Below are 22,600 nucleotides of genomic sequence, written 5' to 3'. Positions count from 1 at the left end.
GATAGTGTTGCTATAAACATTGGGTGAGCATCCGACTCTTTATTTCAGCTCACATCATGATCCCAAGGTCATGGAATTGAGCCCTATATTAGACTCTGCACTGAGCATGGAGCCTGCTTGAGATTCTCTCTCTCTCCCTCTGCCCCTCTCCCCTGCTTGTGTTCTCTCTCTCTCTCTCTCTAAAATAAAAAATAAATAAATAAAATAAACATCAAATTACTATTTTTGTGTCCTAAACTCAAATTTGTCATAGGTTAGTGTTCTGAATCAAACCCAGAGGACAAGGTTATTTGGGTAAGTTGGAGATTGTATCAAGCATGAGCACATATTACAGAATGAAACATAACCAGAGCTTTTAACATTTTGTGATCAACTATTCTCAGTCACATATATTAACAAGGAAATTCAAGACATTACAAAACAGGGGACAAAAATTTTTCTGAAATGTATTTTTTAATTAAAAAAAATTTTAATTTATTTATTTATTTTGTGAGAGACTGAGACAGAGTGAATGGGGGAGAGGCAGAGAGAGAGGTAGAGAGAGAGAATCCCAAGCAGGCTCTGAGCTGTCAGCACAGAGCCTGATGCAGTGCTGGAACTCACAAACCGTGAGATCATGACCTGAGCCGAAGTGAGAGTCAGACACTTAACCGACCGAGCCACCCAGGTGCCCCTGGAGAAATATTTTTCATCTTCTTTGGTACAAGTAATATTTAAATGTTAATTCCCTGTGTTTCCATCTTAAAGTCACACTAATGTTTAAAAACTATTAAACACCCTTTTAATTTTTTATAAACTATTAACTTTACTATTTTCAATACAAATTTTCTCACCTTTGTGGGACTTGAAATGTTCCTCTGGAGTACATGAAATCTACCACATCAAGCTGTCATGACCCTCTCAATAACCTATTTGCACTGTTTCTCTCCTAACCTTGATTCTTGTTCACACTCAGTACATATTATTGGCATGTTTAGCTGCCCTAAAGCAGGGCTAAACTCCGGAACTTTCCTTATTCTCTTCCTGCTTTGTTTTGATGAATGTCACTCAAGCTCCTAGGATGAGGTGCCTATAGGCCAGTGACTCAAGTATATAGGTTATCTAGATATAAGTTACATTGCTGAAATCTAGGTTCCATTTCTTCTAAGATGTATCAGTGCTCCATTGATTTATAAAACTTTTGAAGGACCCCTCCTCTGATATATATAGGTTTCTCCCATTTGAAAGCTGCTAAAAGGCATGCATGTCATTGTAATCCAAAAGCACTAAAACACAAGGAATTGAAGTGTGGTGCTCATTTAGACGTTAAAGGCTGGGTACGTGGTTGTGCCCACGTCGGGTTAGTTTCCAGACTCTCAAGCGGAGACAAACCTGTATGTAGAGCATGCCACCAAAGACACTTTGGTTACAACAAACAGTATATCGTAACTGACTTTAAAACCTTCTAACAGTCCTGCACACTAAAGCACAGTGGAGTTAAATGGGATCTCTGTGATTCCACATATCCTAAAGAAGCAGTTTTTCTCTGTGTGAAACCACATGCATTTTCATGGACGATTCAGGGATAAAAACACATCCGGGCAAGATACAAGAGTGGAATGTATAGACAAAAGCTTTAAGGGTTCAAAAGCTTTTTCTTTTTTTCCCTTCTCTTTCCTCTTTGAGCTCAAGTATCATTGAATGCCATGGAGTAAATAAGGTCAAGAATTTGACCTAACAGAGTAACAAAGTTGACTAGGAAAATGTCTTTACCATATAAAAGAAAAAATAGAATACTATCCTGAAATGTCAAAACTGTCAGACCCTAAACTCTGACTACAACTTGATTAGAGTTTTTTTTTTCCTAATTAACTCATTTCAAAGTAGGTTCTTATTTGAGAACATCTATGGTTGGAATTCCGTTGTTCTCAAGGTATGATGTGTATGTATATGTGTACATATGCATGTGTATACAAATATATCTATGTTTCTCAAAGTTTTACTTTTATATGTGTTTTATCTCTCTCTGCTCTTTTTTCCTCTGAGTTTTCAATAAATTGAAGTTACAGTGTTATAGTTTTACTATAGTAGGTACTCAAATGTACTTCAGGGATTGATCATTTTAACAAGCTTTATCAAAGGGATGGATCCTGGGGCACCTGGGTGGCGCAGTCGGTTAAGCGTCCGACTTCAGCCAGGTCACGATCTTGCGGTCCGTGAGTTCGAGCCCCGCGTCGGGCTCTGGGCTGATGGCTCGGAGCCTGGAGCCTGTTTCCGATTCTGTGTCTCCCTCTCTCTCTGCCCCTCCCCCGTTCATGCTCTGTCTCTCTCTGTCCCCAAAAAATAAATAAACGTTGAAAAAAAAATTAAAAAAAAAAAAGGGATGGATCCTTTTCATAAGCATGTAAAATTGAAAACAAATTTTGTAAGTTAAACATGATGTGTCACTAAGATAAATAAAAATATTTCTAACATATCAAGGAACAAAGCAAACTGGATAGGGAGAGCCTCTTAAGAGTTGTAATGTGGTTTATATAACAAAAAGTTCTTTAATGATAAGAAATGCAAAGAAGCAGGACAGAATGGTTAGAACCATCAAGTACTCAAACCATCTGTAATACCTGTATCTCTAACAATCAAAATAGTATCAACGAAGATGTCTAAGTCCTAGATGTTGTCAACAGGAATCTCTTAGAAGAGTGGGGGACAGATGAAGTCAGTTTCACAGATCCAAAATTCAAATGTTTAATATGAAGTCTGTTTATCAAACTGCAGAGGAAGGTCTAAAATTTCCTGAAAGTTAATTTTTTTCACTGGACTACGGAAAAAATCCAAGGACATAAATATATAGCAAACTGGACAAGGAAGACTACTGAGGTACTATTGGCTACAGAGACAAAACATAGCACATAAAGAGCTTTAAATGCCATTTCTGCTCTGCTGAACAATGAGATCAGGGGTCTGTATGATACCTTTATAACATAGAAAGAGCCATCTTCCATTATGTTAGTGTGGGATATTAATAAACTGAACCGTATCAGATTATAAAACAAAGAGAAAGTAATACCTTATCAGAGATCATTTTTAACGTTTGTTCCCCAAAGCAGCTAAAATTGAATGTTACCAAAATAGAAACAACATATTTCAGTAAAATTGACATTTTAAAATGTCAGTGGTTAATGGAAGCTACTTTCACTCTTATTGATGATTCTTTTTTTGGAAGAATTTAGTATAAAATTAAGTTGTCATGACATACTTCTTGATCAACCAAATATAACATGACCTATGTGTTTAGTACAATTTGACAAAATTTGGGTAGAATCTTGCCATAAAGTTTAATGAATTATCAAAATATGAAGTCAGAAATAAATGTTGTTGCCTTAGGGATTTAGAAGCTGGGAATCTTTATTTTGTTTATTTTTATTTTTTTAATGTTTGTACATTTATTTTTAGAGAGGGAGAGTAGGAGATGGGCAGACAGAGAAGGGGAGAGAGAAAATCCCAAGCAGGCTCCACACTGTCAGTGCAGAGCCTGACGTGGGGAGGGGCTTAAATTGATTTCCATGAACCGTGAGATCATGACCTGAGCCAAAAATAAGAGTTAGATGCTTAACTGACTGAGATACCCAGGTGCCCCTGGAAATTCTAATTGTAAACATTAGAATGTCATAAAAAAAGAAGGCAAGACTTTAAATTTTTATGGTGCTCCTTTCTTCAAGATGCGCCTTTATTGCAGTTAACATACATCTAAATCACTGATATCTAACAGTGGAAAAATTGGGGAGTTCCACCTGCCCCCTTGAATTGGTTGTTTATCATGAACAAAAGTAGGAAACGCATGTCTTTTCTATGACTACTTGCTATAGGCTGATAACTGTAAGGTATTTTGCTATGAATTTGTTATATTATTGGTTGTTGTCTACAGAGGTTAGTGTTTGTGTTGAAAGCAAAACATGTTAGAAGGAAAGGTATATATGAATAAATAAAGGGAAACAGTGGAGAGAAGGAGAAAGAATTGAGTGTCATAGGTAAGAAGCAATGTCAGAGAAGGTCATGGCCAAAAAGAAGTGAGGTCTGTGCAGAGGATTAGTTGTGACTGTAAGGGCAGGGATCTATGGATAACCCATCATCCTCAATAAAAAAGAATGAGATAACACAGAGCAACTCTATGGGTGGAAAGAATGGAATGAATAGAGGTTTCCAGGGCATATAATACCTTAGAGGCCCACGATGGCCAAGCCATGGAGTAATCGGGGGGAGGGGGGGCGGTGTGTATGTGTGTGTGATAGACATTCATTGTAAGAGTAATCTATTTGTCCCTCTAGAGAACAACTGGAGTATTTCTCTGGCATCAACAGTGATTACTCTGCATAGGCTTTAGGCATGGCTGGAATATCCAGTGTGATTAATAGTCTTATCCTTACTTAATAAACCATCTTCTGGTTTGTGGCCACTATTGCTCTTACAGCCATTTGCATAATTGTTCCTCTTTTCATTCCTGCTTATATTCAAATGATTACCAGTAGGTTCAGTGCCTCGACCACTTCATGACAAAATCAAACATCTGAAAAAATAATCTAACAAGAGCTGACAGAATGGTAATGCGAACAAACAAAGGAGCATTTACTGGCAATTGAATAGATTGCTACAGATTGCCATTCCCAGAGATTTACTGAAGAATGTATGTGTACATCAGAAATACTGCCCATTTGCCTCTTTTTATTTAAATGACATGTTCCAGCCTGGCATAGAGTGCCAAATAAATATTTATGGGATAAATGAAATGAATGTTTGTGAAAACCAATCGTATTTTAAATGTGTCAAGAAAGATTTTTTTTATTGTTTATGTATTCAGTAATCAATTATGAGTGTCTGCTCTATTAGAGACATTGTCAGAAGTCCTAGGAACAAACAGACAAATAAAATATAGTGTCTGTCTGCCATGAGCTCATAGTCTAGTGAGGAAGACAAGCATGTAAAAAGATGATTACAGTGCAGGGTAGCTATCGCTGTGATGACTCTGTGTTCACAACAGGCCCTCAGTCTTCTGTTGGCCAGGCAGGGAGGGTTCCAAGAGAAGTCTTGTAAATACAGTGGGAGGGAGGGAGGTGATACGCGTGGAGGATTCCTTGTTTATAAAAGTCCAAAAGAAATTACAAGAGAAAAAGCAAAGATAAGATAGGGGAGCGGGGCCACATCATTCAGGACTCTGTAGAGCACATTAAAGGTTTTGTCTTTTATCGTGGAAATTATAGGAAGTGCCCTGAACAGCTGTGAGCTTCAGAAAGCTCACTCCAGCTATTGTGTGGGAAATGGATTTGGAATAGAGCAAGGCCAGAAGCAGGAAAATATTCAGGGGAGAGTTCTAGTAATTCAGTCAGGAAATGATGAATTCCTGACCTAAAATAGTGACTAAGAGATGGAAAAATGCAGACTCTTTAGACCTAAATGTATGGGAAAAGGAATGTCAAAAACATCAACATTTCTAGCCTGAGCAGCAGAGAGTATAGGGTGCTGGTCAGTTGAGCCAGAGGAGGCAGGGCCAGGAACAGGTTTGAGGAGAACACATACTTAGGGGAGAGATTCTTTATTGACCTAGGAAAGCCCTGAGAATATTTAAATACTAGCTCTAAAGAGCTAATAGAAAGGAAAAACATTTTTATTAGAAATATTTTTAATAAGTGCTCTTAAAGCAAAAACTCTTCTTAGGTTTGAGAGACAGATCTGCATTTTCTTATATTTACAATCTTTCCTTCCTTCCTTCCTTCCCTCCCTCCCTTCTTCCCTCTTTTATTTCTTTCTTATTGTCCTGAAGAGTAGGTGAATTATATGCTGACCTCATAGGATGATTTATAAACTTATGACTCTAAAGATTTAACACATACAAATATTAGCGGAAGAGTCTATTTGCTGTAGCTCATTATTATACAGATTGGAATACTAAAGTTCAGATTAGTGACTGGCAGTGCTCTGCCCAGTGTTTGTTCCTTAACGACATATGGCCAACAACATTGTAGCTCAGAGGACATAAGACCACAATGGCACAGTTTTAGGAGAATTGAATTAATGATATTGATTTTATAATATTTTTATTTTTAGTTTTCTCAGGGTTTTGATTGCCTATAAAATTATTCTCTCTTCCAAAAAAAAAGTAGGATATAATTAAAAACTTTACCCCAAAATTTCCCATTATCCAGGGGAACAAATGATATATAATCAAGATATTTATTCTAGTATGAATAGTAGGTAAAGGATTATAAACTATTATTTATACTTTAAGGTACATGGAATAAGTTTGCTCAAGAGAGATCTTGAAATAGAACCCAAATTAAATATCAGTTGGACAATGAAATTCAGATTCTTTTTGGTGCTCTAAGTTTTCTCAGCCTTTGAAATAAATTGAATTTAGTCAATCATTCTGTAATTGTTAATTTAATTCTTGATTAAATGCATACTCAACATGTAATTTAAAAAAATTAATAATAATGTATTTTATAATCACTGAAACTTCTTGACTTAGTATTTTAATGTATAGTATAAGGAAATCAGTTACCATCCTCATAACAAGTCAGGTTTAATTGGTAATTTTGATAAATACTTATATCTTATTAAAAATTTAATAAAAATATTATTAATATTAAAAATTTAGTTTGAACTTGAGTTTGTTCTTAATTGATCAGTTCCTGGCTATAGCCTGGCAGTGTATTTTAAATGTCTATGTCTCCTGTCTAATTTCAAAGAGTGTATGTGCACGTGTGTGTGTGTGTGTGTGTGTGTGTGTGTGTTTGCGTGTGCATGTGCATTTATTTTGTTGGGAAATGACTATTTTAAAATACTTTGAGAGAAATGGATTAAAACATTTGAGTGTATGATTACATTGAACTGGGCTCTGCTTTAAATTGAAGAGACTTTTTCAGTAATGGCAAATGTATCAAAACATTTAAGCCTTCATATTGCATGTCATAACCCAAAAAATTTATGAAAAGTTGATATTTCTCTAGAACCTCTAGGGTTCTCTAACTGAGAATATATGTATGTAAAATAATGCCTGTGAACCATCAAAGGAAAACTGTCCATATAGTAAGTGAAATGAGACTTGAGAAATATGGAAAGGATAAATGAACTTTTATTTGCTAATCTCAGCCATGGAAAATTTATTTGAGCTTAGTGGTGGGGTTTCTTATATACTTAACAATAGCAAGACATTGTTTGGAGAGGTTGATTATAAATTCTTGTTAGGATAGCACTCCCGTTTATCTTGTTCTAATTAATGATCAAGCATGGTGTCTAACTACCATGGCATGTGAGAGACCATTTTCATAGATAGGTCTAGACAACTGTGGCATGCATCATATAGAGTATAACCGGTCAGCTTGTGAAGAGTTACATCCTCTAAGAACATTGTTCCTCTAGGCACTAGACTTTACCCCATTCAGTGATCAACACTTGTGCTGTGCACCATTCATTCATCTTAAAATCCCCTTAACAGAGTCCTTTTCAGATTACCTCTATCCACTGCCTCCCTAGTTTACAGATGGAAACTTACAAGAAATGTTAATAAACTAAAATACTGACTTAGGTTTCAGAAAGTAACTATTAAAGCCTGATTGCAATGGAGCCCCCTTCCTGCTTTTTTATTTTCATCCTTGACTCTTTCTACAAATAAAGCCTTGGGAGAGCCCCTGCGTTAGTAGTTATCCATTTTCTGAGTATTATGTGAATATGTATTTTTCTTCAGAAAAAGTAGGAGTGCACAATGGCTAAATTGTTTTATGTTGTGTTTCAGAATGCTGTCCAATATGACAGCACATCATGAACTAGTCACGTGGCCCTTTAGGCTTGCTTTGGACACCCCACACTTCTTGGCTCATAGTGTCTTTAATGTCAGTTACCGACACTTATTGAGTTCCCACTTTGTGCCGGGCATTGTGTGGAGTAGCCTTTAGAAAACTTCTCAAGTTGTTAGCACTGTTTACTAAAGAATGTCCTCCTTTATGTACTAGGAGTCAAGAGGCAGCAGTTTGGAATGAAAATAATAGCTGGGAGGAATGTAAAATTAAATTGGTTAATTGATGTTTGTGGGCACATAAATAGCTTGGCAATATTCATTTTGATTAATTTGTGGACAGCATAAACAGTAAAACTCATTTATCCTGACCTCAATTAGAAAAGTTATGCCACATGTTAATATGGAGAATCTGTGTAGATCTATAAATTATGCAACAGTTTTCCTGATTGATCTATTATATAACAGATCCAACTGGTAAAAATAGTTACATGTTTAACTTTTAGCTAAAGAAATTATATTGAATGCACCCAAACAGAGGAGAAAATAACGTGCTGTCTCCTGTGTTGCACGGAATGTTCTAGTTTTATTTCCACAGGTCAGTGATTCCCAAAGTTAGGGGAATTTGTCCCTGGTTTCACGTGATTGGACATGGAGAATTCTGCACACAATAGGAGTAATGAAATATTAGTTTAATCAGATAAATACATTTGACCAAAAGAATCAGTTTTGAATTACAGCTAGCATGGTTTAAAAGAGGAAAAAGCTGTTGGTGGGGAGAACCGGGGGAGGTGGATTGTAATCTGAACAGTTTTCTAAATTCAGGATAACTCTTACATACTAATGATCTGCAAAATGCAATCAGAGTGGTAACTATCATGTTAGGACTTTTATGCTGCAATGATAGTTTAGATTAAGAGACTGCACTTCGCTTTTTTCATTTCTGTGATACATATCCTTGCATAACCCTTACCACTTGGAAGAGAGAAAAAATTAAATTCCATAATTCTGAGTGAAACATTCTTTCAGATTTGCTACTTCCAAGGCTCCTGGCAAGATACGTTTTTCAGTATTTTTAATATTGATAGCACTTGCCCTTTAAGAACAAATTAATTGACATATATGAGGGAGAATAAAATCCTTTCTATTTTATGCAGCTGATTTGCAAAAACATTGTGCTACAAAATCCTATAAAGCTGTCCTACAACATCAGTTTTCCAGACTGAGACCATTTCCAGGTGAAAGCTGTTTTACTCTTGTGAGATGTAGAAAACCGGCAGGGTGAGGTGTCCAAAATGTTTCCCGTTTTTCATTGGAGCTAATTTTCAGGAAAGGTGGAGCAAGAGCAAAAGGGTCTTCACCTTGCAAAAGAGCTCTTAGATACCAACAGTTTGTCGCGTTTCACACAATGGTCCTTTCAGCTTCCCTTGTGAGTGTCCCACGGAAATGCCACTGAATGCAGATAGCTCGTAGAACCAGGGACCTGTGATGCAAGATATTGAGTTGTTCTTATCTTTCTCTCTCATGCCAGCTAACTAAAGAGATGGGCAGCGTCAACTCCCCTCTTGTTAGATGTATTTTCAAATGTAAACAAGTAAGGTTGCATGGAACTGAAGAACTCCAGAGCTGGAAGGGATGGAGTCTGACCTCCTCATTTTAAAAAAGAAAACTAAAGCTCAGATTTGATAAAGGTTACACAAATCCATGCAGGGAAATTAGTGATCGAACCAAAATCTGGGATTAGTTTTTCCTAGCTAAGAGGTCTTTTCATTCCTCTGCAGGAGCTGTGATCAAACTCTTTAGGTTAAATTCGAGAACTGATAAAGTTATTTCTTCTCCAAGGGGTTAGTTTTCTGATGATTCTATAATCGCTGCTTCATATTTAAAAGGTGAACTTTATAGAACTGCAGTGGATGGTTTTCTGCTTTGCTGTCATAGGGACTTTAACAGCTACTTTCAGAAGATTGCAGTTGAGAAGCTGGCTTTTGTTCTCGGTCCTTAATCGCTTTTCTCCTGATGGATTTGAAACAGCAATACAGATGAAATAATAACAGTAAAAGTCCCTGGAAATTTAAGAAGGATATTGAAACTATGTCACGCCATGGGGGCTTTGAATTTCACTTTCTAAATCATGTACCAAATGCAAGTATCCTGCTCTAAGTGTGGCCAAACATGCAAATATTTGCTTTCTGAGTAATTTGCCCTAATGACTTTGAAGCATTTTTGAGAAACAGTGGTGACATTGTTCTGCCCTGGCAGAAAGCATATCCCTTGTCAGATGTCCACAGAGATCCCAACAGTCTACGGGTACATTAGTAAGGCATGGGTAGTACACGGTATTTGCTAACTTTGCCTTCTGATTGGCAAAATGTTAGGTATATGGGTTGTCACCTCATCAAGGTTTTGTGACAAGTCTGCCCAGCAGCCAATCTTAGTTTGCCACTAGGAAATGGAACTAGCAGTGTTTTAACTTCTAAAATAATGCTCTCTTCTGCAAACTCCTCTCACCCTTGTTTTTGATTACGTAGAAAACACCATGGACAAAGTCTGGGGTAATCACGAGTAGTATGAAGTTGTTCATTTGAAAGTTCTATTTTTCACACTATGATAGCTTCCAGATTGATAATTTAAATCTGTTTGGCCAGGGGCGTCTGAGTGGCCGTCAGTTAAGCACCGACTTCGTCTCAGGTCATGATCTCGCGGCTCATGGGTTTGGGCCCAGCGTCGGGCTCTGTGCTGGTAGCTCAGACCCTGGAGCCTGCTTTGCATTCTGTGTCTCCCTCTCTCTGTGCCCATCCCCTGCTTGTGCTCTGATTCCCGCCCCCCCCCCCCACAAAAACATTAAGTAATTTTTTTAAAAAAATAATGAAGTCTGTTTGGCCAGAAAATGGAAAATTTTAGCAATCACAGGAGCACCAGCAGTTTATATTTGCCTTTCCTTTTCCCATACTTGTTTAGGCACTAAACTTTAGTAGTGGGACTTTGTTGCCACCTTGGATCCCTAATGATAAGGAGGGTAGGTGTTATTCTATTCAGCAAGCAGAACATTTTTCTATTGGGGAAAGGATGGGAAGATTTCCCTGGGATGAAGGAAAGAGAGAAGGGTAGAAAACTAATTGGTAGATGTTTAGAAAAATTATTTTATAAGAGTTGTTAACATGTTTCTTTTCTGGTTTATGTTCTTAGTATACTTTACAACATTTTTTTTTCTTTTGAAACAAAACACTACAAATTATTTTCTAGGAAAATTTACCCTAAACAATGTTAATATTTTTTAAAGGCTAATCAGAGTGTTTATTGTAAATGTGGAAATGAAATCAAAGATTTGTCACACTTAAAAATGTTTAAAATTATTAAATCTGTTACCATTGAAGTGTAAAAAGAAGGTTAGCACAGTGCAGTTAAATATTGAAAAAATCAATTGCCCTCCTATCGGTGGCTGCCTTTTATTCCTTTACTTAACAAGCATTTAATACTGCCGTGTGCATTTTACATCTGTGAGGTCAAGGAGAGAGACAAGGCATATTCTGTAAAAAAAGCAAATAGCTGATAGTAGTCCCACCTTCATTAAAAAAGATAGAACAAATTAAGGGACTAATATAAGTGTAATTAAGACTTGTAGGAAAAAGTGATTTTAAGATGTGCTTTGAAAGAGACGATGAACAGGGACTGGTGGAGAAAGGGGGATGTATGCTTGGCTGAGGCAGAAGCCACTTGAGGGCATGGTGGTAGAATGGGTAATGTATTAACAAGACGGAAAGATTCCAGGAAATGATTCATGCTGTTAAAGCACTACAAAATTATTTATCAAGCACCTAGGGACATATTTCCCTAAGCTAGAGTGGTTAAATATTCCTCTCACATGTGTAAGTACAGGGATTCAGATCTAAGCTCTAGAATGAAGGAATGAGGCTAGAGAGAATTTTTAGGATTTGCCTCCAGGTTTTAAGTTGCATGATCTCTATCAAAAGACTGTTGAATATTTAATTTTTAGGTTTTAAAAACACTCGACTAACTGATTCTGAAAGAGAGAAAAAAAACTGTACCTCTTTTAACAGCTAGCGAAATCTTGGTTCATAATCTGAATAAGATCGTTCATGTATATTCAAGAAGAAGCACCTGTTTTAAGACTTTGTAAGGCCCTGTAAGGCTCTCAGCACCTTAGAGAAGATAGGAAATTTTAAAACCCATCCTTTTAGGAAAGTTGCTAAACACATGATTAAACATCATTTCTTATTTAATTTCTACAGTACACTGTTCAAGTATGTGTGGCATTTAATGAGGAATTACTGTATTGTGATAAATCATTAGTTTATGTAAAAATAACATGAGCAACACAAAAGGTTTTGCCTGGTACATCTCAGCTACCAGTCTGATCTTGTTACTGATACTGAAGCTTCATCTTTATGAATACTTTCACCTACACCTGTCACATCCCCCCCCCCTTTTCTTAAGTTGTTATCTAAATTCCAGTTAGTTAACATAGAGCATAATGTTAGTTTCAGGTGTATAATATACTGATTCAACACTTCCATACATCATTCGGTGCTGATCACAGCAAGTACACTCCTTGAACCCCATTAAACCTTTATCATTTAAAATGTTTGGGTTATGCTTGTCTTTAACATGAATGGAGAAAATATGCCCCCTCCATTTTTATCATAATATTATTGGTTCAGTCAATATTTAAAAAAAAAAAAACTTTTAAAATATGCTATCATCTGTAGCTGAAAGATAAAAATAATTTCACTGAATACTGTCAGTGCCTCTCAGAAATTGGAATGTAAGGGTAGGATCCTTATAGTAAATAGTATACACTAGGTTCTTAAGCTCTGGGATAAAGAGCTATTCAAAGAGGATTGGTAAAACAAACAAACCAGCATGGGGCTGTAAGAATCAACAATCCAAAAATACCATTCTTGGATTTGAGTTTGTTAGGGCTTTGGACAGCAATATAGAGTGATAGACTATTTGAGGAATGCTGTTTTTAATTTAAATAAATAATAATAGTGACAGGCATTTTTAGTTTTTAGAAAATGGCAAATCAGAAAGGTGAATTTTATCCTATCAAATGAAATGTGGTTGATGTCTAAATATCTTCCACATCCTGTGTTCCCCAAATGATTGCTTTCAATTCAGTAGATTTCTTTAACATTATTTAATACATAATGTGGATGGGTGATAACAAACATCTAAATCTTTATCCTGCCATTGAGTAGTTTAAAACCTGTTTAGAAGATATGAGAAAAGAAAGCAAATAACAAGGATAGGACTAACAGTAAAGCAATGACATATATAAAGTTTTAGAGAAAACCCTAATGGGGGGTAAGGGGAGGAATAAAGTTTCATCAATAATAGTCAATAACAAAGTCTTGATGTATGTCACAATTGGCATCATAAATCTACTGTGCTCTCATCTCCATGGGAAACAATTTCTTTCAAAGATCTGTAATGTGGTTTCAAAGATAGTATGTATGTTTTTAAAAGCCATTCTCAATTATTCTTTTATAAAGCTGGAGGAAACATTTTCAGAATATTAAAAATTAAACTTGTACGTAAAGCAAAATGTTTGCTCTACCGTAGCACAATCATGAATAACGGAAAACTGTAGATACTTTGTAAAGTTCAAAACATCCAGACCAAGGTAAAATGACCCATTTTGATTGCTGTGTTTCCGATGAATTTTAAATGCTGCAAGGACAACCAGTTATTTTCTGTAAAAGATCATGAGAAAGACGATGTATGTTAGCTGAGTGCTCGCCTCTTGGTTTAAACAATTACAAAAATAATTTCTATCTATTATGTGGGTGAAGCGGACTCATTAGCAGATTTGGTGTTCTGTGTAAGTAGAAAGACAGAGGGGGGAAATCAAAGGATTCAGAGGCATTCACTGAGTAATGCAAAAATTCTCATATGGAGAGACATTTTACACAGCAGGAACTTAAGTCCATGTGTAGAGCAGGCTGCTCACATGGTGAAAAACAAAACAACACCGCCCCCTCCCCTGCTCTCTCTTGGCCTCACCCCCCTCACTCCATTGACATGCATAGCTGGCCTGGTAGGTGTAAAAATAGACTGGCAGAGCCTGAATTGGAAATGGTCACCGAATGCAGCCTGCAGTTGCTGGGGTTTTGAGTTCTCTCTCACACCAGCAAGCCAGCCAGCAGATGGGGAGAACTGGTGAGGGGCGTTTAGGGGACTTGAGCGGAGGAGCCAAAGATCGTCTGGATGAATTGTCCGCATTAGTGTCCCCCAGGGAGCCCTGGACAGAGCACAGAGGGCAAGCACGGGCCCAGGGACGGCAGGAACTGTAGGAGTGAGATGGGTAATGCAGCTCTCTGCCCGTCTTGTCATGCGGATAAGAGCGTAAGAGTACACGGACACATGCAGGAGTTGGACAGAACCCCAGACTACTATGGCTGTAACAGCGAGGACACCCAAGAACTTGGGGTGTGGGTAAGTTCTAAGCCACAAACGAGAAGGAGGGGAGGGTGGTGCCATAAGAATCAACAGTGGACCTCATTGGTCAACCTCTAAGCTTCCTAGAAGGAAGTAGACAGAATAAACCCAATGTGACCAAACTACCCAACTGCCTCTGGTTCAGCGGCACGCTGTTGTTTCCTCTTGGAGCCGTGCGGTGTCACATGTCTGTTCCTCCTGAGTTGGCTTTAGCTGTGAACTGATATTTGGAATAAGCAACGATGTTGTCTTTTTAATTTGAAACTCTGTCCCAAGCTGAACATGTATTTCATTATGGAGTGACTTGTCGCCTCATGGCACTTACATTCAGGGTGTCAAATTCTTTTGCCTGTTTATATATTCATGTATGGTTCATTTTCCATTAGGTCACAGGGCATTTTTTAAGCATATGCTAACATCGACTCCCAGGTGCAGCTTATAAAAGTGTTTTTCTTCCAATATTTGACTAACCTCAGTGGAAAGGCCTTTAAACACTGTTCTGATTATGATAATAATATTTTGTGCAGAGGCTTAAAAGTTGAGCAAATATCTAAGTGACTTTCAGATTTTAGTAATTCATTGTCATGATATGTTCCTTAAAATAGTTACAAAGGTTTATTGTGAATTTGGGGGGGGGGGCTAAAATCTCTTTCTGAAATCTTTTGATTTTCAAATTTGCTGGAGAATAAAGTTGATCTTTGATCTGCCAGGCCCAGGAATTTGACCTTATTGCAAGTTATTTATTTCAGAGCGAAACCATGAGACTAAGATGTGTAGGATTTCTGAGTAAAAGAAACAGAGGGGTTGGACTCATATTTAGTTTGTGTACCTGATATTTCCAGGGGTGAGAATAACAAGTAGGTGAGGGGTCTGAGGTGCTCTTTGGCCTTTTCTCTGATCTGGATGAATTTCATAATTTCCTAGCATTAAGTCTGTCAGACCACAGTGAAACTGAAACAGAAACTAAGAACTTACCAATACAAACAACCTGCAGAGGCAGTGTGTGCAATTAGCAGAAGTGAAAAGAAAGTCTGTCAGCACTGTAGCGAAAAAGAGGACAGTGCTTCTGGAATGGGGATGGAAGTCACCAGGCAAGAGAATTAACTTGAAAGGCGGGGAGTTTGGCAATCCCGTGGGGGAGGGGGGAACACCTGCCTGAACAACCACACAGCTGAGGTTTCTCCTTCTGGGTTAGGCTTAAATTATCCGCATCCACCAGGAGAGTCACTCCAGATTTCTGATCGGCCACTTCTAGTGCAATTTCTGAACTGAGGTGTCAGAAAAGGTAAACTTTTTTTGGTAACTTTTTAGTAACTCTACATGCTTGCTTTGTTGCAATATGTAAATATATTCCCTGAGAAGTAACCGTCTTGTTTAAAAGGTAATTTCTATGAATATTTTTTATTAACTTAGAATGTAGACCATTCTTGCAAATGTTAGTTAATAATTCCTTCAATATTTTTGTTACCTAAGTGTATTCCATTTTTCACCTTTTAAACATCATTAAGAAAAATGTAATGCATTAAAATAAGTTAAAGGTGCTTTAAAAATTAAATATAGGTAAACACGAGCACGTGTCAACATGGTTTTGAGGTCCAAGGGCTGGAATGAGAAATTCACTCAAAACTTCAGAGTTCAGAAGACAATGAAAAATGTTTTAAGAGGAAGACATAATCACCAGCAAGAAAGATCATCCCCTGGTTGAAATCCTTATTCCTATTAATATAGATAGGTTCTGAAAAATGGGAGTTGACTTTAAAAATATATTACAATCTGATTTCTCTGAATTAAATAACATTCTTATAACCTGCTGATTATTGAATAAACTCTTCTGTCAGAGATTTTCTAGATGGGAGCGTATAATGATTGCTGTGACTTAGAAAGTTACAGTAGAGGTTGAAATCCACCTGTTGTCCACCTTCGGAAGTGATGTTCTGCTCAGAATTTCTCCACTTTGGCTGTGGGACCAAAAACCAAAAAATAATTAATTTCTAATACCAAGGGTGACTTAAACTGAATATGTGGTTGTATCTTGCTGAAGTTTTCTGAACTTAAGAACTGTGTCATCTTTTCTTTCATGTTAAGTGGGTACTACAAGACTGATGTCACTCTCTGAATCGTGTAGATAAATGTGTTCCTTAGTCACTTTCCATCATTCATGTTTGTCACAATTAATGATAAACAGTTGTTAAGAACTTTAGAACTGATTGACTTCTATTTTTATTTTGTTCTTTTTTGGGGGAGCAAGACAGAAACAGTGGTACTGGGCACTTTTTTCTTGGAAATAAACTTAGAAATGTTTTATATAATTTATTGTATTATTAGGCCAGAAGTTTCACATAAATAAATTTTCCAATTTTTTTTTCATAATCAGAAATCAACTTATGGGGAAAAGTAAAATTTGAGATGCTAAAACAGCTCTTTGTGTAAATTAATACTTCATTTTTTCTGTAAGTTTTATTTAGAATTTTGAATATTCTGGCATTTATTTGTATGTAGTATAGCAATGAGGAATATATCAGCAATTGTGTTGGAAGTAAGTAACCAAAAATAATTTCTCCTTGAACAATGTTATTGTATGTCCATATTTGCAATTCCACTTATGTATAAGCTTGCAAGTTTTTTAAAAAATGATAAAGGAAATCAGACCAGAATAATTTCCAGATATGTTACATAGCAAAACACAGAAATTATACCAAAAAAAAGAAAGGAAATGAAACTCAATATTATTTTGGCATTATGACTATTTTTTAAGTGAAAACAACTTTTTAAAGGTATAGTAAAAGAGATGAACAGCTATTATGCCAAAAATTTTTTAAATTCTATAACTGGACAAATAATATGTTATTTTCATAGTGCATATACTAATTAAGGCTTACATTCCAGAGCAGAATTAATTAGCAAGCATTTTTTTTTTTTTTTTTTTTTTTTTTTTTTTTGTAAAGAACTAGCGAGTGAACATCGTAGGCGTTGCTGGCCACCTGGTCTCTGTCACGGCCACTTCTTTCTGCTATTGTAGAACAAAAGTGGCCATGGACAATAGGTAAACAAATCGGGGTCTGGCTGTATTCAAACTTTTACTAAATTTTTCTATTATTATCCCATGGCTAACTTTTCAATTACTAAATATTAATTTAGTTACTCTTTTTCTATTTTGTAAAGATATAAATTAAAATATTAATAAGTTACCATTCCACTAACAAAGATGTAAAATATGATAATATTTAGTCTTAGAAGATTGCCTTGAGAGTGATGAACTTTCCTGGGTGTGCTGTAAGTTTTCTAATTATTTGAAAAGCAATTTGGAAATACATTTCAGACTCTAATTACAATTTCTGCTTTTCAATTTTCTAGTGCAGTGAGGACTCTAGTAGCAGGCAGGTATTTTCAGGGAGACAAAAGAGTAGGTAGGTAAAACCCACCTCCAGATTCCCACCTCCAACAGCAGCTAATGGGCTGGACTGGACTCCAGTCCATTTGTTGTGAGTATTCCCAACACTCTTAAGCATTCCTCCTTTCACTCAAATTTTAGGGGCATGAGAGAATTATACTCCTTGAGACCTTATTCCAAATCCACTGAGAAAGTAACTGCCTTCCTAATGAATATATAAAGCTCCTGAGCATATGTTAGGGTTTTCCTCTGAAATGTGGTTGCCTCTTACTTTAGACTTTAAAGGACTTGAAGATCTATTATTATCACAGTTAGTTGTTTTTTTTTTTCAGTTTTTCAATTTTTGTGAATTTCAATGTAACTGACACTCAATGTTATATTAGTTTCAGGTGTACAACATAGCAATTCGACTCTATGTTATGCTGTGCTCCCCACAAGTATACCGACTGTCACCATACATTGACTATATCTCCTGTGCTATACCTTTTGTTCCCATTACTTATTCATTTCACAACTTGAAGCCTGTATCTTCTACTCTCCTTTACCCATTTTGCTCCTCTCCCCACCCCCTTCCCATCTGGCAACCATCCGTGTGTTCTCTGTGTTTATAGTTCTGATTCTGTTTTTTTGTTTAGTCTTTTGTTCTGTTTTTTTTTAATTTTTTTTTTTTTTAGATTCTACACGTAAGTGAAATCATATGGTATTTGTCTTTCTCAGTCTAACTTCACTTACCATGTTGTCACAAATGGCAAGACCTCGTCCTTTTTTATGGCTGTGTAATATTCCATTATGTATAATATTTCTCACATCTTCTTTATCCATTCATCTCCCAGTGGATGCTTGTGTTGCTTTCATATATTGGCTATTTTAGATAATGCTGTGATAAACATAGGAGTACCTATAACTTTTTGAATTAGTGTTTTCATTTTCTTTGGTTAAATATACAGTGGTTATCAGTTAACACTTTGACATTTCCTTACAGAGGAAGCATGTGGAGCAGATAGGAATCCAGAACAAAGTTCAGCTGTTTTAAAATTCTTATTCAGAATAAATCCGCATAATGGTTCTGGTTTTTCCTGTTGATCGCAGAAGGGAAAACTGCATCATCTCTCACATTCCTTTTCATTTTCACTTATGCAGATAACTGGTATGCATATTCCAAGTTCACCTACAAAAAAAGAAGCTCTTAGAGATGCCTTATAGTCTTTGCCCTTGTTTCCAGGATAGCTGTATCTGGGACATGAGTCAGCAAAGCCATGAGGAATCCAAGTAGGCTCCAGAGATATGGCTTATTGACCATGCTTTGGTAAAATGCAATCTAGAACAACATGAACAAAATCATTTCATGTTCTTCTTGGCTTGTATTTTTATTATGGCATCATTTATAGATTTGTATGTTGCTCTAAGTGTACTCTCTATTTTTCTTGCACGGAGATCATGTATTTTTAATTGTAGTTTCTTTGCTGTATTACATTACTTTGCTTTGTCCCAAGAACAAAACCACAAATTTGTTGTGTCATCACAAACATTACTTTGGTTACCTGTCCTAGCTGATTTTTGAGCTATTACTTTCTTCACTTTTTTATCAGTTATGCTCAGAGATTTTTATTTTCTTGTTTCATTTATTTGAACAATTTTTCCAATTTCCATGAAGAATTTTATCTTGTTTATATCAACCTTTTGTTATTCTATATGTTTTCCTATGATTTTTAGACCATGAACAGTGATTCCTGATGTTGTGAAAACATTTTAGTTTTTTCTGCTATGCTGAATCAAAAGACGGTTTGTTCATCGGCCAGTATTTTTTGAGCTGGGCCTTCTTCTAAATGTTGGCGATGGAATGATGACAACAGTTTGTGGTGGGGAGACAAACTTTAAACATATGTTGGGGGAGGGGGAGTGTGCTGCCTAGCTGAAGTAAGAACATGCTGGGGGTATTCAAGGGACAGAAAGACAGCATGGCGGAAGCATAGTCGTCAAGGAAGAGGGTAGATGCCAATGGGGTCTGAGAGGCAGGCATAGCCCTACCATGGCAGAGGTTTGGATTACTTTCCTTCTTCTTCTTTTTTTTTTTTTTTTAAAGATTATGTATTTTGAGAGAGAGGGAGAGAGAGAGAGAGAGAGAGAGAGAGAGAGAGAGAGAGAGAGAGAGAATGTGCATGTGGGCAAGCCAGGGAGGGGCAAAGGGAGAGAGAATCCCAAGCAGGCTCCTCACTGTCAGCACAGAGCCCTACATGGGGCTTGAACTCATGAATCAGTGAGATCATGACCTGAACCGAAGTCAATAGTCAGATGCTCAACTGACTGAGCCACCCAAGTGTCCCTGGATTTCTTTCTAAATGCAGTGGGTCTTGGTAAAAGAGTTTGGATTTCATTCAAAATACACTGGGAATCCTCTGGGAAATAGTAGGACCTCATTTATGCTTTGAAAACTCTCCCTATCTTGCTCTTCCCTTGGTGAAGGAGGGATGGTGAGTGCAGCAAGAGTGAAAAAAAAAAAAAAGAGGCTAAGTTTGGTGGTCCCAGAGACCCCCGAGGTGAATGATGATGGAGGATCAGATTTAGGATGCTAGCAGGGGAGGCCAGAAGTGATCAGATTATGGATGTGTTTTTGTTTTTATTGAGGGATTGTTTTGGCATTGTAAAAGAAATAAGGGACTTTTGGCTTAAACAACTAGGTACAAGACAATTCTATTTATTAAGATGGAATGGTGTGTGTGTGTTTAAGAAAGAGAGAGAGGTGATTCTTTATCTAATAACCAAGCATGTCTGGACATCAAGACAGTTAAAAATTTTCTTCAGTTTTGAGTTCTAAGTGCGTAGAAATTAGAGACTTTAAGTGATATAGTGAGCATAAATGATGTCCAGTGGTCTGTCTATAACTGCTATAAGGAAACTTCCTATAATTTTGATATTAACTCTAAAATGAGCCAAGAGTATAATGAAATCTATTCTGATAAGGCACTTCAAATAATATGAAAATGATACGGAGCATGGTTATATAACTTTTGGATGATTTATTTAAAGGTAAATATTGAAAGAAGATAAGCTCCTCCAGGAGCTTTCAATCTAGTTTGAGAACTAGAACTTATCCACATGCAATCAATTAACCATATAAGGCAATAGGCAATAAAGTGACAATGCGAGTGATAAAACGAGCACCCATAGGAAGCTGAAGAAGGGGAGAGCAGTGCACGGCTGTGTTTGGGGGATGCCTTATGGACAGCGCTAATGTCCAGCCAGTATGGAGCAGAACAACTGTCCAATTGTTTACACTTTGAAATGCTTCCATACATGTTAATTAAACAGTTGCTTTTATGAGCCCACCAAGCTGCACCTTCTACTGAGGCTGCCTGGAACTGATTTCTAGGATTTCCTAGTCCATTCCATCCCCTAAATAAGCAAACAGAGGAATAGTGCCTGGACCAGCAAGGGGCCTCCAGGACCACTTGCCTCTAGTGCTACTGCCGACATCTACTGTGATTGGTTGGTGCCTAAGCTGTACCAGTTGTTAAATATTTTGGCTCTCCCTCTGCTGATGGAGAAGCTGGAGCCTGTAGTAAACCTTGGAAGCAGAGTGCAATCTTGGTTCCTGCTGAGAAGAAAGTATATGCAGTAAGCATTTATTGAGCAACTGCTAAGTGCCGGCCACTGGGTCTACCAAGATGAATAAGACATGCAACCTTGGTTTAAAGAATGTAATCTAAGATGGACAAAGAAGGAGTCCCAGTGTTGCTACGTTGTCGTGAGAAGGCACAGGGTGTTGTGGAACACCTAAGGATGACAACTCAATCAGAGGATTACAGAAAAATCAAATCTTGAAGCAGCATGGGTAGATCACAGAACCAATGTTGGAGTCAGTAGTAACACTGGAATGATAGAGAAGCAGTAGGTAAACCCCCATGGCTATGACACAGCTAGTTTCTATCGGACATGTGTGGAACTCAGGAAATTTGGATAGTAAGCGTGGAATCAAATTATCAAGAGTTTCATAAGCCACACTTTAGAATTTGGACTCTATTCTGGGGAAAGGTCACTGAAATCTGTTTTAGAAGAATCGATTAGATCGTGGTTTGCATATCAGAAGCTCCGTCCTCTTTGCAGGGCCTAAGAGAGTACCTGGCACCTACCTGGTGATTACTATGTATTTGAGAAAAATAGGAATAATGACTAGGAAATCACCCAAGTTAGCCAGTCTAGTTGTGGGTGTTTTCCAGCTGCAGGTGACAGCTGAAAACAGATGAAAACAGAAGCTGTGAAAACGGAAAAGTGATAGAGGCACAAAAGACATTTCTAAAAACATTAAATTAGTGCTGTGAAATAGTAATTGTATGAAGCGTATTTACTATATAAATAATATATTTTCTTGACTTATTAGGCATTCTTTAGATCAAGTTGTACATAAAATGCAATAGTTTGAAATTCATTGAAAGATTACATTGTGATAAGAGGAATCATTATAAACAGTATTAATATAATATTTCTCTTATATTTTTCATATACTGAGGTTCATCCAAACCAAACATAATTCTTTAATTGAACTGTGTAATAGTTTTTAATAGTCCTTCTTCTGCTATATTTAATAAAATTAGTTCCACTGCGTATATAGTGGCTTTTTCAAGGTCACATGTATGATGGAACTGAGAATACTCTGTGGAAAGAGCTCTTTTCAACCATATTTTGCTTCCTTCCCACACAGACATCTGTCATACTTCTTATCCACTTTCATTTGCTGTCTTAGATTTAATGCCCTTTTAGTGAGTGAAACTTAAGAAATTTGGGGCATACTAGATCATATTTGACTGTCAGAATTTTCAGTGTTTGACTTTTCAAAGCTTACATTCACATCATATTTGTGTGGGCTTATGTGACTCTAGTAAAACATTCTTGTGCCTTTCTTTAAATTTGCTTATAAGATGTAAAAATACTACAGTGATCATCCAAAGTATAATCATCTCAGTGTTATCTTTGTGCTGACAAATTGT

General features: G+C 36.8%; 1 protein-coding gene across 20 annotated transcripts in view; it reads left to right on the top strand.

The window, feature by feature from the left end:
• ANK2 (ankyrin 2) overlaps positions 1-22,600 on the top strand; it is a 272,404-nt gene that overhangs the window by 14,902 nt on the left and 234,902 nt on the right. For 3 of the 20 annotated variants that reach the window (XM_036064261.1, XM_036064260.1, XM_036064259.1), the window contains exon 1: positions 13,893-14,221. The exons of 7 other annotated variants lie outside the window; for them this stretch is intronic. In XM_036064261.1, the coding sequence (XP_035920154.1) occupies positions 14,087-14,221 (135 nt within the window). In that variant the 5' untranslated portion in view covers positions 13,893-14,086. Of the gene's footprint in view, positions 1-13,892; positions 14,222-22,600 lie in introns of those variants that run through there. 10 more of the 20 variants (XM_036064265.1, XM_030313222.1, XM_036064264.1 and 7 more) reach the window with 4 other exon arrangements.

This window comes from Lynx canadensis, chromosome B1 (genome assembly GCF_007474595.2).
Source record: "Lynx canadensis isolate LIC74 chromosome B1, mLynCan4.pri.v2, whole genome shotgun sequence".
Lineage (NCBI taxonomy): Eukaryota > Metazoa > Chordata > Mammalia > Carnivora > Felidae > Lynx > Lynx canadensis.
This window is presented reverse-complemented; position numbering and strand designations above follow the sequence as displayed.